Below are 25,192 nucleotides of genomic sequence, written 5' to 3' on the forward strand. Positions count from 1 at the left end.
TCTGAGAAAGGTTGTAACTGAGTAAAGGGACCTGAAGTATGAGCAGCAGCCATGATAAGAGCTGCTCCACTTCTCTAAATAAGGAAAGGAGCTTCCTATTTTATCTCCTTTAGCGTAAGAAACGCCTCACCTTCCTTTACAAAAGAAGAGGAGAAATGCCGTCACACAATTCCTTGCTGCAAAAATTTAAAGTGACACACTGTTGTAGTTTCACCACAGCAAACCCACGTAAATGCAGAAACAACAGAGCAGCTGTTTTATGTTTCTGACACGATCCAGAACTGATGGAACTCCTTGTCTGAAGCCCAAATCCATGATTCATTCTCTTTTAATCATTAAGGAGTCATCGCGAAGAACAAGCAGGTTGAATCTATAGTTAATAATAACATCATCATAACTAAATACTATAGTTTATAAATAAATGTTGTTGCACTAAATCCCCTCCCATTGTGTAAAGCACTTTCTCTACTTAACAAATGTATAGAAATGACAGGACAGTCTGTACTTATATCTGAATATAATTTATTCTGATCTCTTGCTCAGTTCATTATTTCGACTGAATTATTATTTTAATGGCTCAACCTTTATTTGTATTTTTCCTTCATAGTATCTTATTTCAACATTTCAATCCTCACCTCACCTAACCTTATCAGGAACATGTGATTGGCCTTCTGCACCAGCAGGGGGCAGCACACGACTGCAGAGGAGCAGATATCAGAACCAGTGCAGGTCTGGTTCCCAGCAGCAGGGGGCAGACTTGCAGCAGGTCCCACTGTGGTGAAGCTGGATGATTATTAGATTTTAATTTGTGTACACAGCTGAATGAAGGCTGCAGGCCATCAGACTGGTTATCATCAGTCAGCTGAGATTTTATCTGTGAATTGAATGTTGAATTTTGAATTGAATTTAGTGTCTCTTCTTTATTGTATAAAACTTCACATATTAACTAATGGTGGATGTAAGAGCTATGCACAAGATATAGTGATTTCATGGCAGGATGTATTGGGGGGGGGCACTTTATCTCCTCTCCTCCTCCAGCTCCTCTCTTCCTCCCTCGGCCTGCAGAGTATTTCGAAGAACAAAAGTCATCTGCTGTCCATCTGGCTGCTGAGCTGTTAATACCCCCTCATATTCTTCAGCTTCCCAAGCACCAAGCCCCCCCCCTTGACAGCTTCATCCCCATCCCAGGACTGAGAGGTGGGATCCGGTGTCAATGCCCCAAAAAGACCCCTCTCTCTGGAACATGTGGCAGGATCAGCCTCAGTGTTGTTCGCAGGGCTCAGTTTCACTGTTTAGGTTCTCACAGTAATGTGCACATATCCACATATCATTCCAGGTGCTGCTTTAGAATCTAACTTTCAGGAAAGCAATCAGGTGATGTGTCCTCATGTTTGGTTTACATCACACTGAAGACTGTCACACTGAACTGAAGAAGTTTGAATCTTTTCCTGCTTTCCACTTTTACCTCACAGACACTGCAGCTCTGGGAATGATCAATAATGAATATTTTTTATATTAGCAATAGATCAGTTGACTATAATAATGTAATGTAATGTGAAAGGTGTTGACTATAGAGTTATCAAACAGCTCCAGCCTTTTAGCCCCTTTCAGCTCATTGTTTTGGTTTTACCGCTGCAGCTCTGACCTCTGACCTGCACAGCTCCAAATGCAGATCAAGTCAGGAACATTCTCCACTTTCAGGAGCATTCAGCAGCTGAAGACCCAGATGTTTTTGATGGAGACCAATAAACAGACGAGTGGAGAGTTAACACTGGATAGAGACATGATAACACTGCTCCATGTCTGCTGGATGTGTAATTAAGAAATTGTTCGGATTGAAAAAATAATTCAAGACAGGAAATTTACTCCCAGACCACAACTCGGGCGGCTGTGGCTCAGGAGGTGGGGCGGGTCGGTAGTTTGATCCCCTGCTCCTCCAGTCCACATGTCGAAGTGTCCTCAGGCAACATACTGAACCCCAAACTGCTCTTGATGGCTGTTCCATCAGTGTAGGCGTGTGATGTGTGATGTGTGAGTGAATGGGTTATTACCCAAGGAAGGCTCCGTGCTTAAAGATGGCGGCAGCAGCACTGGCATTGTGGATACACAAAAACATGAGCAGTTCTGTAAGGTCGACATAACAAAACAGGTGAGGTAAGTGATGTGGTCTAGAGAGTCTGACAGGCGTGTCAGCTCGTTCCTGCCTTCTGTATTATCGCTGGTCAAGCTGACTGTTCACAGACTGAAATGAGCTCAGGCCTCCAGGAAACGTCCTGCTGCTCTTGGCAGAATGTTCTTTTATTTACAGCTGGTTTCACTGCCCCAAGTGTACAAAAATAAATAGATAAAACTTTAAGACATTTAGTCTAATATTTATCTATTGTTTAAAACAAATGAATAAAGCTGAAGGATGAAAGGATTTTTTTCTCACTTCTTTTAAGACAATGACAATAAATTCTACAAATTTGAAAAAATCTTTGCACACTGACAAATATCTTCAGTCATTTGAAGATAAAAAAATTTAAAAGAGGCTCAATTAGATTAATTTCTGTCAGTCGAATCTAATCCTTACAAGAAAAGAAGAAAAACCCGTGTGTGCAGATCCTCCACAGGTAGAGCAGCTGAAGCCATAGATGTCTGTAAACAGGATGGATGTTCACAACGGACAATTCACTTTTGTTTCCTCTTCCAAATAATTTTGACTGAACCAGTTTGAAGGGATCTCAGAAACCTGTTTGCAGGTCAGCCCAGTGTCATCACATTCAGTCTGAACTCAGCTTTAGGACAGAGGTAGGGTCGAATAGGATCAAGACAAGATAGTGATGAACAGATTCAGGCTTCAATGTTCCTGTGTATCTTCTAAAAGTTTTACATGTTTTCTTTGGTCTGTGGTCAGAATCAATCTGTTCCTAAACACTGCAGGTTTATTTCAGCAAACTGTTGCAGGGAAGGATCCATGCTTCTTAAAAATAGCCATAAAGATGCAAGTCGTTCCAGATACAGATACAGCTCTGTGGAGGAAGTTGAGCAAGTGCACCACCTCTTCAGATGAGCCAGGTTCTCTGCTGAATATTGTCGCCTACATACAACACACAGGAGGGACTGAAATAACCCATTGTGCCCTCTCTGAGTGGTACTAGATTTCTGCAACGTACCAGAGAAAAAGGATGGGGGCCACTTGTCAGAACTGGGTTTTTCAGCTCATAAGTGATGAGGAACAGCTCTGCCGGCCTGCTAATGTACAGTAAATGTGATGGGTGGGTTGAATTGTTGAGTTATGCAAGGCTTTCAGCACTCTGTAATAGTGCAATACTTTGGCATGTTGTGTAACAGATTTGTCCTCCTCGCTTTTTCAATATGGGTCCAACAATACTTCCACTGTCCCTGGTCCATTTTCATCCATGCCCTTTAACTTTGCATAGCAGCATCGCAGCGATTAATTCAACTCTTCAATAACCGTGAGAGCTTTTTTCAGGTCATGTAGTGTGATACCATTTTGAGGCAATGCAAATTTTACTCTCTGCTGAATGTGACTACAGTGTCTCTTCCATTTTATTGAGCCAGAAGAAAAGATCACAAAATCAAAACACTAGTAATTCAGTTCCAACAAATAAACTCGTGCCTGCTGGAAGTTTCTCACCTTCACTTCTTCTACGCTCTATGTGGGTCTGTGTTCCACTCTCCTTTTAGAAACAGGTGTTAAAAACAAAGAAGTGTATTTATTTGACCTTTATTAGTGCCACGGTGGGGAAATTTGCAGTGTCACAGCAGCAAAGTGGACAGTACAAAGTAAGAAAAACAGATTTCCAAATGATAAATTTATTGACGATAAAATCATCTGAAGTCTGTAGTTAATGAAGCTTTAGAAGCAGCTGAACATGTCTGATGGCGAACTCTTCTGTTCTTGGTCAGTGTGTTTCAAACACTCATAGAAAGATGATCTGCAGTGAATCACTGTCAGATTCACTCAGTCGAGTCAAAGTTGATAAAATAAAAAGCTGATGACTCCATTTGATTCCTGCCTCAGTTTTATGACCTGATGTGACCTGTGTGAGTGTCAGTGGATCCACTGCTGATTACAGCTGTAGAGTTAGCTCGTAATTATACTGTTGGTTTTAAATTTTAATGGTCGACATGAAATGCTCCAAATTTATGTTAAACCATCTGATTCATGCATCTTCAGAAATAAAGTCACAACGTGGACACATTGTCATCACTGCCTTCCTCAGATCAAATGAGTGTTCAATATATGTGACATTGTGGGTGACACCATTTTATCCTGTAGTGATCACTAGTCTGCAGTGAAATACAGGCAGGGGGTGTATTATTAATAAATATAATGTTCAGATGAAGTGTGTCAAGAATCTCAGTGTAATAACTGTAGGCTTTGTAGTTTACGTGCGCAGTCTCATAATATAAAAACTGCCTGTTTAAGTTTCTGTTTTCTGTTGGTTTTATTTTTTGTTATATGAAATAAATGAAAATCAAAGCATTTTTTTAAATTTCACTCATCACTTTTTGATCATGAAAAATTCCTTTATCTCAATTTTATTTTTTGTGTTTTAAAATGAAAATCAAACTTTTTAACACCTGTTTTCTGAGAAGGACCAAGAAACACTGTGAGCAGCAAGGCCTGATAACTTCTGACAACAAGTCCTGCTTCATGAGCCATTTGCTCTCTTCAGTTATAAATCCTGATTTTTCTTGAAGCTGATGAAGTATCCTTGTGAATCTGTGGGAAAATCCCACATGTTTTCATACAATGACATGACTGAGTTTTCTCTTGTAATTCATCAGAAATCTTCATTCATTTTAAGGATCAGTTCAAATTGCAGCAAAGTATATTTACTTACACACCGTGCCACCAGTTTTCATAGGAATATTACTTCTACAATAACAGAGACAGATGTTTTAAACGTTGTTTGTTCCTTCACCTCTACTACAGAGCAAATATTTTGACATTTAAAACCAAAACTAGCTCATGGCTTGATCCTGCAGAAAATATGTGAATTTATACTTTAAGAAAATGACAGTTGTATTTTCGACTCTGTTTTAACTGACGTGTTAAAAAGGAAATGTTTTGCAGTTGAGCCTGTGTGTTATCCTGCCAGCAGCACTGTAGCTTTCAGTGTGTGTTAGAGGCTCATCAGTGTTGCTCCGCCTCACGCTCCATGTTACAAGGCCTCGAGGGAGTTGCCTGGATCAGATGATACTGCTGCCGTCATGAGCAAGGCAGCACCAAAATCCTTTGTTTGCATCAGCATACTTAAACACACTCACACATCACATGTGTATAATTTTGTATGTATATATATATATATATATATATATATATATGTTTATATATATATATTTTTTATATATATATATGTATATAAATAAAATTATATAAAATAATATTATATATAAAATTACACACTTATTTAAACATGTACAAATAAACACAATCATTAGATTTATCATTACAAGTGAAAATATACACTATTTGTGTGTGTGTGTGTGTGTGTGTGTGTGTGTGTGTGTGTGTGTGGAGCTCAAGCTCTGTGTAATAAATTTCACTCACTCATAAATGTAATGATTATGTCTATGTTTTGATGGACAGAAGATTGAATAGAAAGAGACTTGCAAACATATGGCTTTTTATTTAATTGGAATGAATATTGTAACATTAAATCAAAGGAAACATGAACACCATCAGCATGGGTTGGTTTTCACTCCTTTTTTTCTTTAACAAATCCAAACAACAAACAAGTGGGATCTTCAGTCTAGATCCACTGCATTTAAATACAGATGTAAAAAATATTCCAATTACAGAGCAATTCTAGAACAGTAAACCATGGTGAAATAATCAGACATGTACAACACAATGTTCTTGTTTGTTCATTTTTGGGGAAAAAAAGAAAAACATGTAATGTTAGTGGTGAACTATTTTATACAGTATATTTTTTGGTTTCTTTCAGATAACAAATTACTCTATTCACAGAATATACAGCTCAATAAACATTTTGTTTACCAGGTCTTTTTAGGGTGTGATCACATGTGGGGCCATTATCTACTATCATTTTTTTTTCATGATCATTTCTCAGTGTCTGACTTATTCATAGTATTTATACACCTCTAGTCTTTTCTTCGGCTGTTGGTCCAACAAGAGCAGGGTCTTCATCAGGTCTGGTCCCATTAGCAGATTTTACAAAAACACAGCAGAACATTTTTTTTTCACCCTGATCAGTCAAAAGTTGTTGTTGTTGTTGTTGTTTTGTGAATCTTATTTCATTTAGATCAGAGCCCAAGTCTGAATACTGCTGTGAATCACACAGTGGATGAGAGAAGACTGGGTGGGCCCTCTTAATACTGCATCCCCCTCACAGTGTGAAAGGGTTTCTGTACACACTTGTGGACTGAAGAAATCTTTGGTAAACATCAGCAGAATGCAACAACCACAACAGTAAAGACAGATCAGACAGATCAACACCACACAATAACTTATTGGTCAAGCTCACAACACAATAGCTTTTTAACACAGACTCTTTTTGAACTGTCCAGATGATGAGATGATGAACAGATGTTTCTTCACTCTGCTTCTGATCAATGCACAGCTTCACAGGGAAGATTTGACATCTGACGACAAAACACCAGATAATAAATCAGGTTCATGACTCAACTCTCACTTGGACGGCACACAGAGAAAATCAGTTCCTGCACTTATTTTTCTTTAAGGTCTAAACTGGGCTGTAAGGCAAACCAACACAGAGAAATCAGCTTCACAACGAAGGATGGAGACTCAGCATGGCTCCACTGCTCAGGCCTGAAAATGAATTTAGTGACAGCTTCAGTTGTTCTTTATGCACCGTGTTGATATGGAAACACACACAGATGCATGATGTCAATGGACTGAATCCTGATTGTACTTTATTTTTTTCTATTTCACAAAATATAACAACGAGGATGGAATAGAGTCCAGACTTTAAAAAGTGCTAATTGGTGAGCCTTTTCTGTGCCCAAATAGAAAACAACAACAACAACAAAAAGACAATAAGAGTGGAGGAAATCAGTCAGATCCCTACTCCTGGTCCATTGTGGCCCCTGAGCTGAGAGCCAGGTTCCTGTGGAGGTTTGGGTTCTGGCTGTGCCTGTTTCTGCTTCTCACAGAGGAGAAGGACGTGTCGCAGCCTGGGACTTTACACTTGTGAAGCAGTCGTAGATGGACAGTCTTGTAATGGGCTCTGAACGTGCCCTTGTTGCTGTAGACCTTTTGGCAGACGTGGCAGGTTATCGGAGATCCACCCCCACTTCCCTGAAGCCCACCTTGTCCTCCCCCAACGCAGCCAAGAGTCTTCTCTCCCACGAGTGCCAACTCCTCACCCCCGGGCCGTCCCACGCCAATCCCATCGCAGCTTTCATCACTGTCCTCCATGGGGAGCGTCTCCTCACCCTCTTCAATTCCTTCCCCTTCATCGCTGCCGGCTCCATCTGAGTCCCAGGAAGATTGTGCACTGCTGCTGCCACGAGGGGGGGCAGAGGAGGAGGTGCTCAGGTCAAGGACTGCCCCATCCTCCCCAGCTCCACCACCTTCTCCTCCTCCTAATCCCTCCATTTCTCCTAAGGGTGACACCTCAGCACTGTCTAGTGCAGTGGACATTTTGCTCATAGGGAAGACCAGGCCCATGCGGTTGTGTCCTCGGAAGATGACGGAGGTGTGGCTGGTTGGGTCTCGATGGGGCAGGTCTCTGTCCCGCTGGTCCTGGCAGTAGTCCAGACCAACAGAGTCTCTGTCTCTGCAGTGGGATGAGGGCGGGTAGAGGATGTTGGCTGGGCTGAAGGATTCTTTGGTCAGTAGCTTGTGGTGCAGGTTCAGATTTGCGCTGTGTCTGCAGACAAAAACCAAATCTGTGTTAAAACTCTATTCATAATATACACATCATGTTTTACCTGATGGAGCTTAATGATCAGCTGACTGAGGCTGTCCACCATAAAACACCAGAGCACCAGAAAAATGCAAGAAACTCAATCTGAATACATTTATCAAGAGAAGAAACAGTATGAGCTTCTCTTTAAACAGTGTTCTGTAAGTCTGTTTCTGTGTATGAACTGGAATGATCCAGATAATCTGATGTGAAAAGCAGCTCTGCTCATAGTTGTGTCTGCATATGCAGACATGTCTACACCTGTGCAGACTCAGATTAGGTGAGTTACCATTAACCTGCTTAATGCACAATTTGACTATTGGACAAAGTAATATTTCACAAAATTGAAATGGAAAACAAAACTGCAGTGGACACCTGGCTTCTGTCTTTAGGACATCTGCTCAGAGTCTGTGAGGACCTGGGTAGATGATAACATTGACACACCGCCGGTGTCGTGTGGGCGTGGTGACTGGCGTCGCTGAACTGCTTCAAAGAATCTTTTATGCGTGTTCACACTGGCTGCGTCATAGAGTTTGCAGGTTACTTGATTTCTCTTCATTATAAATTCATTTCTGATTTATTTTTGACAGAAAACATCACTAAAGTTCTCTGTCTCCACATACAGCTCCTTAAATGGTTGAAAAATATATTTGTATTTTTTCAAGTCTGTGGCATATTCAGATTCAGACTAGACGTAGAAACCATAGTGGAAGGTGTTAGTTTTATGTGAAGTTACTGGTGTGATGTTAATATGACATCAACAGGTCTTTTCTCTGTCTGTTTAGAAATCAAAATGAAAACGAAGACGTTTCGCACACGTATTCCTGGACTTACACCATTCTTGCAGCTACATGAAGGCAGAAAGTATAATTTGATCTTAAAGGTCCAAACTAAAGTAGCTGGTTCTAGCTCCTCATCCCTGCCTGCGCATTCCACTGGTCTGGTGCTAGATTGCTTATCTCCAGGGTGTTTTACCTGCCAACTGAATTAGGATATGAACACTCACAGCACTGCCTCTCACCTGTCACGGCTCCTGCGGGATGGGAATGTAGCGTTGCAGCCGTCCACTGTGCACATGTGCATCTCCTTCAGGTGGACATTTTGGTAGTGCATCTTGACGCTGTATGGGTTCTTAAAGGTCTTACTGCAGATTTCACAGTGGTGCGGTAGATCAGCGTCGGGGTTGAAATGAGACAGCCCTGAGTCACTGTAGTCCTCTACGCAGCCGTCAGATCCCTCCTTATCACGGTCTATGAGCTGGAGAGCGCCCCCGTTTGTCAGCCTATGCTCACCCTCGTCCCATTTGTCATCTGCTATCAATGAGTTTGTGCGCATCCTGTTTTCATTGTCGTTGAGTTCCTGACAGAGTAAGTTGTTGTCACAGTGGTTCTCCATCAGTCTGTTCTCAAAGGGGGAGGATGCACAGGTGATGACCCCTGCTTCAGGTTGCTTCAGCCCGTCATCTTTGTTGTTCCTCTCTGTCGTGTCTCTATCTAGAGTTTGGTCTCTTTCCCTCTCCTCCCCAGTGTAAGCACCTCTCACCTCCTTCTCCTCCCCAGCTGGTTGTGTGCACCCCTGCCCCTCTGCCTGGCCGCCGTCACACTCTTCCTGGTCCCTGCCCTGTAAAGGACCATCATCCTCAGAGCTGCTCCCATTATCCATCTGCTCATCTCGCTCCACTGCCTCCTTCTCTATCTTTATCGGCATGCTTGACTTCCGCGACTTTTTCTTTGGTATTGGTTCTGTCATGCAGTGTTCAGGGGCTGTGATGGGTTTGACGGGTACAGAGGAGGACAGCAGGGGAAGGGAGGGGAGCGCTCCTGGGGTGTTGGCTAGCTCTGCTGGAGTTACCAAGCTGCGGTAGAAAGGCAGGACTGGCTGTACTGTTTTTAAGTTGGGGAAGAGGATGCCGCTCTGGCCCATACTGGGGAATGAGCTGCTGTGGAGCTTCGAGCCAGTGTCCACGTGGCTCACCATGTATGAGGGCACTGATTTATGGCTTTCTGCTGAGCAGACAGGGATGGGGGTTCCATACTCAGGCCTCTTCTCTCCTTGAGAGTTCTCATCAGCAGACATGCTGCCCCGCAGGTCTTTGTCCCGGTTGTTGCGGTTCATCGGCATGTGTAGTCGTGGGTTTGGGTTGGCACTGTGGCGATTGCGGCTGCGCAGCGAGCTGAACACCATGTTGCAGCCCTCGATGGTGCACTTGTGCTTAATCTTCAGGTGCACTGCATTGTAGTGGATTTTCAGCGTGCCCTTGTCATAGAATGTCTTCTCACAGGCATTGCAAAAAACACGGCCCTTTTTCAGAGAGCCCCCCGCACCTCCTGAGACCCCTCCACCACTGCCTCCGTTCCTGTCCAGTGAGCGCAGTTTGCCATCGGGTGACATCTGTGTGACATCAGAGCTCATGGACGGTGTGCATGGTGTAGAGGGCCCATCTGAGTAGTTGTCGCTGGTGGAGAAGTCCTCTGCCTCCATCTTTGTGGTGGTGGACAGACTGTCCATTGGCTTGTCTCCACTTCTGTCCAGATCAGTGAAAGAGACAGAGCTGGAACCAATCAGGCTGCTCTCTGGAGGTCGTGACAGAGGGAGAGGGTTATCCCTCCCCAGACCGTCCCGCCCTTGATCATCTCGTCTCTGACTCTGCTGCTCCACTGACCCGCAGCATGGCTGCTGGTGCTGCTGGTGCTGGTGCTGCTGCTGCAGCGTCCCTGTTGGCGAGCCCAGGAATGGTGTGGGGACAGAGCCTAACAGCTGGAATGGCAGCATGAAGGCCATGCTGTTTATGAAGTTCTCAAAGTGGTGCATGCTGTTGCCACTCAGCTTATCCACTTTGGATGTGGAGAGGTTGGCAGCAGTGCGTGGGGTGTTGCGTTCAATGAAAGTGCGGATGTCTGAGTTGGTGCGGGTGCTTGGAACCAGCACCGCCTGGCCCTCCTTGTCCTGCAGAGCCATCAGCTCAACTATGGACTTGGTCTCACCAAAACGCAAGAACTGCTGCAGCGTGGCAATCTCCTCCTCGAACGTCATGATGGCCCACCGGTCCAGCACCTTCCCCGCCACGTCCTGCAGACAAGGCAGGAATACAGGGAGAGGCAGCACGGTGTAGGATGGGGGAGGGAGGGTGTGAAGTAGATTGAGAAGGAGAGGGAAAGTGATAAAAAGAGAAAGGAGAGAGAGCAATTTCATCATTAGCATCATAAGTGTCTGTTGGGTTGCTCATACATATTCAGTGGGTTAGATGACACACCCTATAAAACAGAATGGCAGGGCAGCTAAATAAAGGAATCAGATGGAGTGTTAATACAAGCGGGCAGCACAGAACCCTGAGAATCCTCATTACACACACACTGTTTCATCTCGCAGGTCATTTCTCTTCATTTAAATCATGTAGGTTTACCCACTGCATTAGAAGCAGAACACGTCTCAGTGAGAACATGCATACCAGCATGCCAGCAGACACGTACACTGATGTACACACTCCCAAAGGCAAGCAAAAATAAATATGTGCGCAAACATACCACACACATATACACCGGTAAGGGAGGGGTGATCAGAAGCAGCCTGACATTGATCAAGCGTCTCCTCTCCCCCTAAAACCAGCAGTAATCACATGTGAGTTCAGGCGTCTTTGAAAGTGAGGAGCGGCTTCGTGCCATAACCGTGATTAATATTTCATCACAGAGCATTCATTGGGCGCCTGTCGAGGATTCTGACTCTACGTTTGCCATTAGAAGAGCTAACATGAATTAAACGCAGCCCAACTTGAATACTTGATGATGTACTAATCGAAATGAGAGCTCGCGCTGACACGGCGCCTGAAGCCCGGGCCTCAGCCGGCTCGGCTTTGGCTTGAGACGAAATCTGAAGGAGAAGACATCATAGTTAAAATGTGGCCGGCACAGTCTGAAGAACCCGCCGAGCTGCTGGAGCCACAGCAATAAGCGGCCACATCACTGGGACACCAAGAGAGATCACCCCCATTCTCTCCTGTCTTTAGACGTGCTCTCCTGACCCATCTTCTCCTCAGAAATTCCCTCTGTCACTCCCATCACATACTCTCACCCCGAGTTTTAGGCTCCCATGTCGGCCTCTGGGCTGTAAAGAAAAAAACTAAACACTTTGATGGAATTGTTTTGAGATGTAAATGAATAATTCAGCTTTGTGGGGAATTGTTTGTTTGTAGCTGGAGACAGAATGTGTTAAGGTTAGCTTAGCATAAAGACTGGCAAAACAGCTAGCATGGCTACGTCCACTGTCCAAACACAGGGCTCCCAACACTTCTGAAGCTGTTCTACATGATGAATCATGAACCTGCGCAAGAGCAGAAATGTAGCAGCAGTTTGTGATTTTATGTTGTGGAACTATTTCTTAATGAACAACAGTGTCTGTGGATCTTAGCACTTTTTTGTAGTGTCTCCAGCTGTAGCTCACATTGCCCGATATTTGACTGGTGAGTTCAGATTCTGGTTTTGGTCTCTGTACAGGCACAACACCCGGGTGTTGGTCTAGAGGTTTGCTCACCTGGAGCACGTATCCTCGTATGTAGTCCTGCAGAGTCCAGTCGAGGGCGTTGAGGATCTGGATGACCTCCTCCTGCTTCAGGACAGAGAAGAGACGGTCCAGGAGGATCTTGAGGCGAATGGGGATGGCTTGGGTGCCATACAGCATCAGGCTGCAGATGTCGAACACCACGTTGGAGTGCACGATCTCCACCTGGCTGCTCTGGTACATGTGGTGCACCCTGAGCTTGCTCAGTGCTGGAATACACACATCAGAATTTACTGGATTAGATTACATGAGTCTGTTCTGATGCCGGTGGTGTTCACAGAGAGGGGGGGGGGAAACAGCAGCTTCTCAAAATGTGAGTGAGAGGAAGAGGAGGTATATAATTTATAAATTCAAGTAATACAGAAAATGTAAAAAAAGAAGTGGTACAAGAGCAAAATTATCCATCACTGTTGTCTGTTGTTGGTGTGCTTATTTACAACATTTGAATTTCCACTCTGTCTCTGAAAACAACACACGGAAATAAGTTTAAATATTGGAAGACTGTATGAGCAAGAAATAATAAATAAGAGAATATTATCCGAAAAAATAAATGACACTATAACTGTGTTATACTATACACTATAACTCCTTCATTAATATTATAAAATGTCAGTGCTTCACAGATTCACTGATACTTTGACTTAACGCTGCTAAAATGTGTGTGTTCATCATCATCAGTGAATATTTTTAGAAACAAAATTAAGGTGATGATGATTTCATGCAGCACCGTCATTAAATGAGTTGACAAATTACACAAAATGTTGGAGACATTAGTGTAATTACTGTAAACAAATGAGCCTGTTGCAGCAGCTGTTTTACTTCCTGTCTCTCAGAGAATAAACAAGAAAGAATCCTGTTTACGACTGAAAGCAGCTTCAACACAGTGGAGCCACATGATGGGCCTCTTTGTCAGTACAAGTATGCATGTACGGAGCAGGTAGGCTGGGTGTTACAACGAAAGTGACACTGATAGAATAAACGTTTTAATTGTCCTCAAATTTTGTCCTTATTTGTCATCAAGTCACAGTGGAGGTGAACAGACAGTCATGGATCCAATGTGGACAAATAAATCTGATGACTTTAAACTTCCAACCTGAGTTTGGTCATATCACCAATGACCTGTGACTTTACTTAGAGCTCAGCCTTTTGTTTTGACTAAATACAAAATGAGCAGTGGATCTTAACTCCTGACAGTAGACTTTCTGTGAATCAGTCTAACAGCAGCCAATCAGGTTGCAGGAGCTGAAGGTAAAAGCTGCATGTGTCAGTGCAGACAGATGACGGATCAGACCTCAGCCCATCACACTGTGATGTTACGACTGTAGAATGACCAATGATTGTGTTACAACAGTAACAAACTCAGACGCAGCCCGTCACTCTGATTTTGAATCTTATTAAATCTATTTGAAAGAAATAAAATACAAATCTGAAGCAGAATTCATTATTTATGTAAATATCTATTATTAACTGTTGCTGTGTTTAAAATTTCAAAATGGTGCTAAAATGGCAAATGCTGCATAACAACCTTTTAAGAAGGGATTTAATAGAGGAGGCTGAGTTTGCCTGTGTGACAGTGAGTCAACAGCTCAGGGGCCCCGTAGGGCCCCGTCAGAAGATCTCCATCAGCCATCAGGACCATAAGGAGATCAAGGGAGCCTGACCATTCAGCAAACAGTAAAATCTTCAAATTGGCTTTCTCCATAAAGGGCTGACAACTCTGGAACACATCACCAGCTGAAATAAACTCCACATATAGATTATAGAAGTCAAGAATTAGCAACAGCGATAAACCCTCTGTGCAACACATTAGTTTCTATAAATTATATTAAATTGCAACGTCCCTATCAAATAGATAAATACACAAAAAAAAAAAAACTAGAACAAAAACTTTCTAAAACTCACAGGGAACCAGTGAAGGGCAGCAAGGATCGGTGTAATGCTGACGCTTTAATGAGAAGGAGCTAAAAGACCCCTTTAACACACAAGACTTAATTGTGAGAGACTTGCAGAACAATAACTTTGTCTAACCTGTTTGCTCTGGATAATCCACAGAACTCCTGTCAACAGTTTGTATTGAATCTTTCCATTGATAAAACAGTTGCTGTCGAGTCATTTCTCTACATTGTGGGTGCAAATTAAAACCATCCACCTCCATTGTGATGGCCTTAGACCCTGGACACATGAACAGTGAGCTCTTACCGTGTGCAACCCAGCCATGTTTGCAGTTTTCACACTGTCTTCTCTTCAGCTTCCCAGGCTTGAAGCTGTCACAGTTACAGTTCACCAAGGTGCAGCAGATAGCCTGTGAATAAAACACATACAACAATCAGTAAGATAAGAAGAGTCAAACAACCAGTCACACTTACTGCCTGTAAGAGTCGCCAATTAACCTAAACCTAACCTGCAGGTCTGTGGATTGTGGGATTCCTCCCACAGTGGGGACCCCGACTGAACAAGGGTTTAAACCCACAACCTTGTTGCTGTGAGGCCACACTGCTCCACCCCAAAATGAGAATATTGTAAATGTCTTGTGTCATTTTATTCACATTTCACCAAAAGTCACTGCGATATACAGTATATGGTATTTTTGGAAAGTGTGAAATCTTCACAGTGTGAGCGGCTGGTAGAAAGCGCCGCTCTGTTTAGGCAGAGCTCTTCTAAACATCTGACAGAGACTTGACATTATTGATGTTCAGCCCACTTTATATTTTGTATATATTTAAAGTTTTAAAGTCACATTTCTATATGTGCAGGACAGTAGCACTCTCATCCTCCTGTAACTGTGTGTGTGTGTGTGTGTGTGTGTGTGTGTGTGTGTGTGTGTGTGTGGTTGTAGCTCTGCTCATCAGACACAGCTATATGAAAAATGTAAAGTCTACAGTCAAGATCGCCACAGAAACTGAAAGAAAGAGCATGATTGCCTTAAGTATTTTTGCTCTCCCTTTGTGTATCACTCAGCACTCAGTGCCTGGTTTACCCTCTGAAAGAAAGAGTATTCTGACCTGTGTGTGTGTGTGTGTGTGTGTGTGTGTGTGTGTGTCAGTAGTGCTGCAGGGCAGGTCTTCTCTACAGTAACAAGAGGTCTCAGACACACCTGGACCAGCAAAACTATCTCAATCAATCAATGCCTAAAGGCACACAAACACAGACACACACACACACACACACACACACAGGTCAGAATACTCTGTCTATTAGCTCAATTGCTAATGGGTTTTATCTTTTGAGGACGAACATGCAGAGGAGCAGAGTGGGCGGAGCTGAGCTGGGCCTCAGACAGAGACTTGGGGTGAGCGACAGTAACGGGTCAAGTTTTGTGTGCAGCTGCTGACTTGGCACCGACCATGCGTAGAGGACTCCGCTGCAGTGACACACTGAAAATGACTCTGCTTCCCCCGTCTCTCCGCCTCGGACAAAAAAACATTTACACACCAGGAATTGAGGGAAAAGCATCATCAGAGTCATGATCAAAGCCGCGTTGTTAGCGCCACATGCTGAAAACCTCAGAGTGGCTGCGCTGCGGCGCCGCTCTCCCTCTGCATCTATAATGCATGATCAGTGGGGTTTTAGTATACATGAGCAGCATGCTTAGCTCCTCGCTGGAGCTTACTCCCTCTCCACGGGCGGAGAAGGAGCAAAAGTGTGGGTGGGTGGATGGGTAGGGGGCCTCCTCCTCCTCATTTAGTCGTTTTCTGGGTTCTGTGCTCGAGGCTGGACTCGTCCTTGAGATCTGGAATCACATTATTTCACCTCACAATAACCCCTCATCATTAGGACATATAAACTGACTGCAGATGAAGGTGGCGGCAGTGAGCTGGCCTTGAAGCACAGTGTGGTAGCTCTGGCCTTCAGTCCCATGACATCCGTTTCTCTCTATCACCCTTTCTGTCGGGTCTCATCTCCAGCTGGGCAGCTCGGCCTCCTCTGGACAGTGGTAAGGTATAAAAACCCTTTTGCTCATCTCTGGGCTTCATAATCCCATCATTACAGAGCACCGAGAACCAACACGACCCAATTAGGCTAATCCCATCCCACTGTGGGCACATACACACCTCCTGCTGCTGCTGCCTCTAATACACATCTCAGTCAAATCACGTGCACACACACACTGACACACACACACACACACACACTCACACAACAATGTACAGAGTACTCGTGGACATTTATCTTAATTAGCAGTTAGAAGTTAGCAGAGAAGAAGAAGAAGAGGAGGCCAGCACTACAGTGGCTCTTGGTGACCCACCCCCTATCCCACACCCCCTCACCACCTCCTCCTGACTGTTGTCACACCAAAGCTGTGGCTGTTAACACACATCAGTGAAGTCAATGACACAAGGACTAATTGTACAGAGCGATGTGGCTGGTCAGTGTTTCTGAAGCCAAAGCTAACACAAGGTCACCTCCTTTATTTCTGTGATGTACAACAGTGTTGCCACAAATCACCTCACCACCACCTCTACACTCACCTTCAATACATTACACATGCCTCTAATTAGCATTTTCATAGTGCACCTACATGTTGTTAAATAAAAGACAAATGGTGCAGGTTTGTTTTCGGACGAACAATTAGAAATGCTATTTTAAATGGCTGTATTATTAATTAGAATCATTCTTTACATTTATGACCAAATACACAAATAGACTGGTGTGTTGAAACTGGGACTGGGAGTTAGCGCAGCGTTAGCATTGTGCCTGAAAGGCAAAACCCGGGGCACAAGAGATGAATTTTAATGCTGCTGCTAGAGAGTGTGTGGTGAAACTTAAAGGCAACCAGATGAGCATTAACATTTTTATGAACTCAGAGCTGCTCTCGTCTGTGAGGTCAAAAAAAAAAAACTTAACTTCAAGTACTGTAGGTTTACTCAGGTCATGTGAAGAGACAACTGAGCGAACTCCAAGCAGAACTGTGATTTTGTAACGTGCAGGGAGGAAATAAATGCTGTTGAAATCACATCCATCAATATCATAGAATAAAAATACATTTTGAAAGTCACTGCATCTGATACTATGAACCTACACTACACAGCCTCGGTTTCTCTCCGTCTCTTAGTCTATAGTGTCTCTGTTTGTATGAATTTGTTTGGTGCTGGCAGCTCCACTTTGTGAATTCACATATTCAGTGAATATGTTTACTGAATATGTGAATTCTGCCGTCAGTCTTCAGTGGCTGTGTTTGTGTGGTTGTTGTTGTGGAGCGTGTGCAGTCGGAGGTCAGGCTGTGTGGGACGGATGGAGGTTAAAGAGGGAGAAGGTGAGGTTAAGAAAAGAGAAAAGTATGAGGTTAAGTGAAGTGAAGGCAGGGGCCACATGAAAACAGCATCTGTATATCATGACAACTCCTGAGTGATAACACACAAACACACACACACACACACACACACACACACACACACACAGACGAGACACTGGTGATGTTTGTGATGGATTTGACTGGCTTCATCAGGTTTAACTATATGTTAACATAATGATTTCTAATTGAATTATTCATGACATGATCACTTTTGCTCCCTCATTCCACTCTGTGCGGTGTAACACTACTATCTAACAATTCTGAAAACACAGTAATAGAATGTAAATGTATGTAGTGACTGGTAGATGCACAACTTCTGGATCTAATGTAGAAAAAGCACAATTTACAATCTGAGCCAGAATCAGACAGAAAGAAAGAAAAACAGCTATGTTCTCCATCCCACCGCTGGGATAACAGCCATAACATCCTTCAGACACACTTGCACGCGCGCGTGCGCACACACGCACATACACACACACACACACACACACACACACACACACACACATACACAAGCAATAGAATGAAATAGTCTTTTCTGGCTCTTAAAATAAAGTCCTGCCATATGTTGTGAGCAGCCACAGAGCTTTAGAGACAGAGCAGAAGTGAACAGCTGCCTGGACAGAGACGGCTCAGGGATGGACAGGACTTGTTGGCCTAATGCGGTGGAAAACTAATCAATTAGCAGCAGCCCTGCACTAACTGACACTCAGTGGGGAAATGAGCAGTGCTGGTGCCAAAGAGTGAATAACAGCCGAGCTCTCAGCAGCTCTGAGGACGAGCGAGCCTGATGGCCGACTGAGACGGGATCAGATTTTACTATCAGCCATTAATCAGTTAACAAGACAATTATGGCTCATGGGAAATAAAAGAAGTGAGAGTTTTCCTGCCGGGAAATAGAAATGGCTAAGATTATTACCATTCACCTGCAACTTAAAACTGACTTTTTGAAAACAGGTGACTTTCCTCAAAAAAACACATTCTGAGATCAGGTGTCATCAAATTAACATTTTGATTTACTGTTATTATTATTACTAATAATTGTTTTCTTTAGGATTTTGGAGAGTTTGTAATATTCACTTTCCCATAAACACTATGCACATAAACATTAAAATCAGTTGATACCATTTTTTACAATGGCACCTTTATGAGAGTTTAATAAGATGTAAGTAATGATTAATAAATAATTTACTCATGTTTTATAAATAAGGTATAAGACATTAATGCGAAAAAAAATCTGAATTTACAGGTTAATGGTTTATGACTGATAAAGCATCAATAAATTATTTATTAACCATGAATAAAACAATTAGTTACAATTTATGAAACCTTTATAAAGGCTGATTTATCAGATAGTGCAGTCTGCGGAATCAAATAGTCATTTAAAAAAAAAAAATAGATTAATGGATGAAATAAAAAAAATCAAATTTTCACTGGTTCCAGCTTCTCACGTGTGTGAATCTGCTCCATTTTTTTCTGTTTTATATAACATTAGAGTTGTCTTTAGATTATGATTTGTTGAACAAAAAAGTCACCTTGGAAACTTGTTACTGACATTTCCTCTGTTTTCTAGCTTTTGACAAAACACATAATTGATTAACTGCAAAACAATCAACAAAATAATTTATAATAAATCAATCATTGCATAAAATATGACATTTACAAAAAAAAATTGCTTTTCATCCATTTAACCTATGAATTTATTTTAGTCATTACCCATTTTAAAAGTTATAAAAGGGACATGACGTGAGCAGTTTACAGAATATCAATTGAACTGAAATAAATTTAGGATTGTAATAAAAAATCCAACAACAACAGCAACTGAACAACTAAACCTGTTCAACAGTTTCATTATTCAATATTAAAGGGCAGCATATATTGAAATGGTCAAACTGAAGGAAAACAAAAAGAAGAATAAAAACTGATCAAGAACAGCTGAACATTCACACACAGACGCACACAGCAGAAATAAATGTTGTCTCCAGCCTGAGCACAGAAACACTCAGGAATGTGGAGGGAGGACGGTGCTGCTGGTACCACTCTGATTTCCTGCTAATAACACAGACCTCCACCAATAAAACCTCCTTCCAACTGCGTCTGCACCATGTGTGTGTGTGTGTGTGTGCGCGGTATGAGTGAAGAACATAGTCTCATGAATAAATCACGCCTTGGAACAAATTGTGTGTGTGACAGCGAAGTAGTAAAATGTTAATTGATGACAAGTGTTAGTAAAAGTGAGGTTAGAAAACATGAGCAACTCAGCAGGCGACGTGATCCCGCCTCAGCTGATGATTTAACGCCATTGCACTGAGGAAGAGGAAGCAGCAGATCCAAACTCTTCACTTGTGATTTTCTCTAAAATCATTACATCAAGTTTCAGATGAAACACTTAGCTTTTTATATACAGACCCTGAGCTATGAAGTCGTCCAGCCTGCGTCCATTTAACAGCTGCCTTTAAAGTAAACTGCATTTCAGTAGTAGTTTTTAAAATTAAATTAAATTAAAAAAAACTGTGTGAGCGTTCCTTCAACACAGCACTGAGGCTGAAAAGTAGAAGACAAATCCAGGAAAAACCTGTGCGAGTGCAAGTAGTGACAGGCTGAGTTTGAGCCTATTAAGAGTCCATACAGCCCAAAGACAGCGTGAAAAACTCATTATTTCAAACTGATCCAGCAGTCAATCACCACACACACACACACACACACACACACACACACACACGCACACACACACACACACACGCACACACAGCAGAGAAAACAAACAAAAAGGTAGCAGATCTTTACCTGAGTGTCCATGAGAAAGTGGTTGTCTTCTTTAAGGAAAAAAAACCTTAAATGACAAAGAGATGAGCTTGTGGGGTGGAGGTGTGGGGGGTGGGTGGTGGAAAAGTGAGCCAACGTTTGGTTGGCTTCCTGGTGTCTGTGGCTCCCTGTTAGGAACTTAGAGGGAGTGTTTGGCTCAGAGAGGGAGTAAATGAGGGAACATGTTAGTACACTGAGTCTGAGAGAGTTTGGCTCCCAGCTACGCTCTGATTAATATCAGATCTCCCTCTCTGCTCACCAGCCTCTTGACAATGTTGTCACATCTGGCTGACAAATCCTCACAAGCCTTTTTGGTGGCAGCGCAGAGCAGGCTGCTGCGTGTGTGAGTGTGTGTGTGTGTGTGTGGAGTTTGGGGCTGTTAAGGGGGTAGGTTGGGGCCAGGAGGGCGGATCACAGCTCAAGGAGACACTGAAGGGGGTAAAAGACTGGAGCAGATACATACGCGCGCGTGTGTGCGCGCGCTCACACACACACACACACACACACACACACACACACACACACACACACACACACACACACACACATCCATCCTCTCATGGATGGACCATCATGAACCTAATGAAGCTGACGAGGTTGGCAGGCTACAGTCGCGACTCTGACACACAAACACAGCACCCTGGGGCCCTGCAGCACTAAAGAAGAGCAGAGAGACACCCACAGAAAGAGATGGAGGTAGAAAGAAGAAACAATAGACAGACAGCCTGAGCTGCAGCAGGAATGAAGATGGGACATGACTGTGTTAGAAGAGAGCTACACAAGGCCATTCAACTGTCTCTTACACACACACACACACACACACACACACACACACACATGCGCACGGGCGTCTACATCACTCTCATGGATTGGTAGAGTAATGACCTCACTCATCAGAAAATGGAAACGGCGACTTGTTAGAGGAAGAAAATACAAACCTCACTTGTGGCAGAGCTCAGTCATGATTCAATACATTATTAAATGTTCAAAATATTCGTTTCATAATGGAGATTTTTAATCTGAACTTAAACCTTATTTACCTTAAACCACTGATGAAATATTATAGAATCACAGCAGCCAATGAGATGTATCAGTGCAGTCTTATGAACATCAAAGTTAATAAATGTCATCAAAAAGTCTGAAAAAGTCAGTGTCTCAGATTTATATGAATTAATATAAAATGTGGTAAAACAATTCAGTCCTTCTTTCCTAAATGAAAGAATCAGCTACTGCAGCTTCACAGCTCTGATCATCACACAGTTTCTGCTCAACCTGCACTTAATTCATCACATTTATTTTCACAAGTTAAACTGCGGCCTGTTCAGATGCTGCTCCGCTCTGACATGCAGCCATCTAACAGGGAATACACCACAACTGTTTCTCCTCCAACTGTTTAACACACACACACACACCACACACACATACAGGCACGGAGAGCTTGTTTTGCTGCTACCGACACCACCACTACACAGACAGCTCAGCTAATTGTTACATTATGGCTGCAACAAAACATTAGGCTATTATTAAATTACATTCCAATAGGCTGTGGCCAGAGGCTACAGGAGGCCAAAGAAGGCTACACAAGGCCAAAGGAGGCTACAACAAGCTACAGGAAGCCGCAGGAGGCTACAAGCTGCTCTGCTTTCCAAAACTAATGACAGACAGATGGACAGATGTGTGGATGGAGAACAGGCCCAGGTAAGACCTGGGCTCTCTCTGCTAAAGTTTATTAAATAGAGTAGAAAAAAGAAAGAATGGAAGTATGGAAAAAATACAGACAATAATTTAAGAAAAGAGGATGAAACAGAAGAGAAAAGAAGCATTTTCTAAAGCGAAGGAAGCCTGAATGATTGTCAGTTTTTATGGACATTGTCTGTGGTGTTGTTGGAAGGCATGTGAGGACAATCGCACAGAGAAGGCGGCAAACTCATCTCATTCTGACTTCTTCATTAGTCACATAAGACAGACACATTTCAAGAGTCTGAGAGCGACTAAAACACAGACATGTTTGATTTTTGGATCAGTTTTCAAAACTTTCACAAACTCTCAATTTCTAGACGCTGGATTTGAGTGTTCATTTATTCTTTGATGAGACTGTCCTTAATTTAAATTCACATTTAGTCAGTTTTAGACTATTTTACTCCGACATTTCACATTTGAGAACTTTGGCCCCTTTTGCAACATGAATAAAAAAAGGGTTAGTTTGCAGGAAAAAATAAATTCTCAAAAAAACAAACAAACAAAAAAAAAAAACTCATATACAAGACCTGAATTTTGGCACTTACACCAAAAAAATGACAGTGAAACAGAAGCCTATAGATAACTGTGTAGCAACAAATCCTAAAGCAAATATATATACATATATATATATATATATATATGTATATATGTGTGTACAATCAAAACTACACCAGCATGTCATACATAAACTAACAAATGCACATCTACATTATCATAAATTATAAAACATCTCTACACATCTCAACAGTAAAGTCTGCTCCTGCCTGTCACTGCGATCCACATGAACTCCCTCCAGTTTGTCTTTGTTAAAGCCGTCCTGATCCTGTGTGGAGGCAGTGTGAAAGAGAAGAGCTGAGCAGACAGAGAAGAGCAGTGAAAAGCCGTCTCTCTTACCTCGGCCATTATCATTTAGTCAGATGTTTCCAAGGATACCGTGGAGTTTGCCATTCCCTGCGAGTCCCACAAAACAACTGCCTACAACTCTCCTGCCCGCACAAGTACTAACGCAAAAGAGCCATCACACCCAGCAGCGTCTCCTCCAACAACACAGACACACATGTACTCTGCTGCTCTCTGCTCTCACACACCAAGACACACCGAGCCACCAACACTCACTCTACTAAAGAGAGAAGTCACTGTGCTTTTACTCTCACTACACACACACACACACACACCAAACACACACACACACACTCCTCTGCTTTCTTTCCTCTCATGCTGTCGTGGACTGGCTCTAAACTACTCAAGATGTTGAGTGTGTGTGTGTGTGTGTGTGTGTGTGTGTGTGTGTGTGTGTGTGTTGAAACTGGGCACAGGGGGCTGGAATGAGATCCTCCCACTCGGCATTCTCACCTCAGGAGCTGCCTGCTCCCTCCCTATCCTGTGCACACAACACACACACTTGCATGCACACATAGAGGTGTACATGCTCTTTCACGCATGCAGACACACACACACACACACACACACGTCTACCCCCTCAGAGTCACAGGGCAGTCCCCTCACAGCTGGCTGGAAGAGGGCATGACACTCATCTTTCACAGAGATTTGATCAAAAGGAATCACAAAGGCTGGAGGCTCTCCTAATGCAGTCAGGGGAGACTCTCCCTCTTCTCCCCTCTCTCTCTCTCCGTCTGAGTAATGCCCTAAATGAACGCTACCCCTTTCAGTGCACACAGCCCAGTGTGTGTGAATGTGTGTGTGTGTGTGTGTGTGTGTGTGTGTGTGTGAGTGTGTGTGTGTGTGTGTGAGTGTGTGTGTGTGTGTATGTATGTGTGTGTGTGAGTGTGTGTGTGTGTGTGTGGATTCACCTTAACACAGTCCTGTGAACAGCCTCCATAACAAGTTATGCCTTGTGCTGTTAGGAATGTGTCAGTGTCTGTGCTGAGTGTTTCTCTGGAAGAGGGGGACTTCACACATGACAAAAATTAAACCTGTGTTATCTTTAGGAGTATGTGCTCCTCGGGATGGGATCAAACCTCAACACTGTTTTAGAACAGACTGAGATGATCATTAAAAACTTTTAAAGAATGCTTTTACAACAGCATCTCAACTTTAACTTATTTTAAGTTTGCAGGAAAAAAATGTAAATATATCTCAACGTAAGGAATCAAAAAAAGAAGAAATTACTAACGTACAGCCCCTTGTTTTACAGCTACATACATGTGGCAGAACAAATGCAGTACCCATGGTAACAAAGGAGGCATGTGTTTGGAGCTTCACATAAATCATACAGTGAATATAGGAAATAAAAAAGAGCAGATCCTGTTTTCCTCCAATTGAATCACCATAAAAACAAAAAGGGAGTTTTGCCATGTTGATTGGATGGAGGATAGAGATGGAAGAGGTTCACATCATGTTTGTGTGACTGGTCATATATTAAAAATTATATATATTATATGTTAAAATAAATTAATTTTGGGATTAATCATCTTGAACAACTAACTTTGGGTGATTAGAGGCATTCATATTTTTTTTGTTTTTTTTTTCCTTAACCTTTCAGACTTTTCAAAAATACATATTGAAGATCAAGATCAAAGTCAATCTGTTAACTGACTGAGTTAACCACAGGTTGACTCTTGCCTTTGATACTGTTACACCTTTAAAAATGGTAACTGTGACACAAAGACATGAGAGAGGAGCTTTTAAAGTAAATGTAAATATGTTTGTTTTGATTTCCATAAGTGTGTGTCTGCTCAGCTCATGGTGAATTCATATAGAGGAGAGCTTAGTTTACTGTTCCGTTTTTGTGCTCTTTCTTCCCTCACATCTCTCCTCTGTGTCAGAAGCGAAGCTCTGATGATTTTAGCCATTAGAAGCATCTGTTAATCCACAAATTACACAGCAAGTTTAAACAGGTACACCTGGTCTCTACCCGTGGCAGCTTAAGGGGGGG

The 25,192-nt window shown here is 42.7% G+C and overlaps 1 protein-coding gene across 2 annotated transcripts; it reads right to left on the minus strand.

Moving 5' to 3' along the window:
- Positions 1-5,622: 5,622 nt before the first annotated feature.
- bnc1 (basonuclin zinc finger protein 1) lies at positions 5,623-23,574 on the minus strand. 2 transcript variants are annotated; one of them, XM_087179113.1, is made up of 6 exons: positions 23,191-23,574; positions 20,539-20,584; positions 14,658-14,760; positions 12,432-12,667; positions 8,926-10,973; positions 5,623-7,868 (listed from the first exon to the last, which is right to left on the minus strand). In XM_087179113.1, the coding sequence occupies exons 2-6, from the start codon at positions 20,548-20,550 to the stop codon at positions 7,061-7,063; spliced, it is 3,207 nt and encodes a 1,068-aa protein (XP_087035239.1). In that variant the 5' UTR covers positions 20,551-20,584; positions 23,191-23,574; the 3' UTR covers positions 5,623-7,060. The 2 variants fall into 2 exon arrangements, with proteins under 2 accessions (XP_087035239.1, XP_023281343.1); XM_023425575.2 differs by lacking the exon at positions 20,539-20,584.
- Positions 23,575-25,192: the final 1,618 nt, after the last annotated feature.

This window comes from Seriola lalandi, unplaced genomic scaffold (genome assembly GCF_002814215.2).
Source record: "Seriola lalandi dorsalis isolate HSWRI2012SDOR001 ecotype SW California unplaced genomic scaffold, Sedor1 jcf7180002054784, whole genome shotgun sequence".
In the NCBI taxonomy this organism is placed as follows: Eukaryota; Metazoa; Chordata; class Actinopteri; order Carangiformes; family Carangidae; genus Seriola; species Seriola lalandi.

Bases quoted from the DNA above. Each gene is read 5' to 3' on its own strand.
- bnc1 (XM_023425575.2), bottom strand. The intron at 10,974-12,431 runs GTGAGCAAACCT...CCTTGTCTGCAG, and splicing joins TACGAGGATACGTGCTCCAG to GACGTGGCGGGGAAGGTGCT. The intron at 7,869-8,925 runs GTGAGAGGCAGT...TTTTGTCTGCAG, and splicing joins TCCCGCAGGAGCCGTGACAG to ACACAGCGCAAATCTGAACC.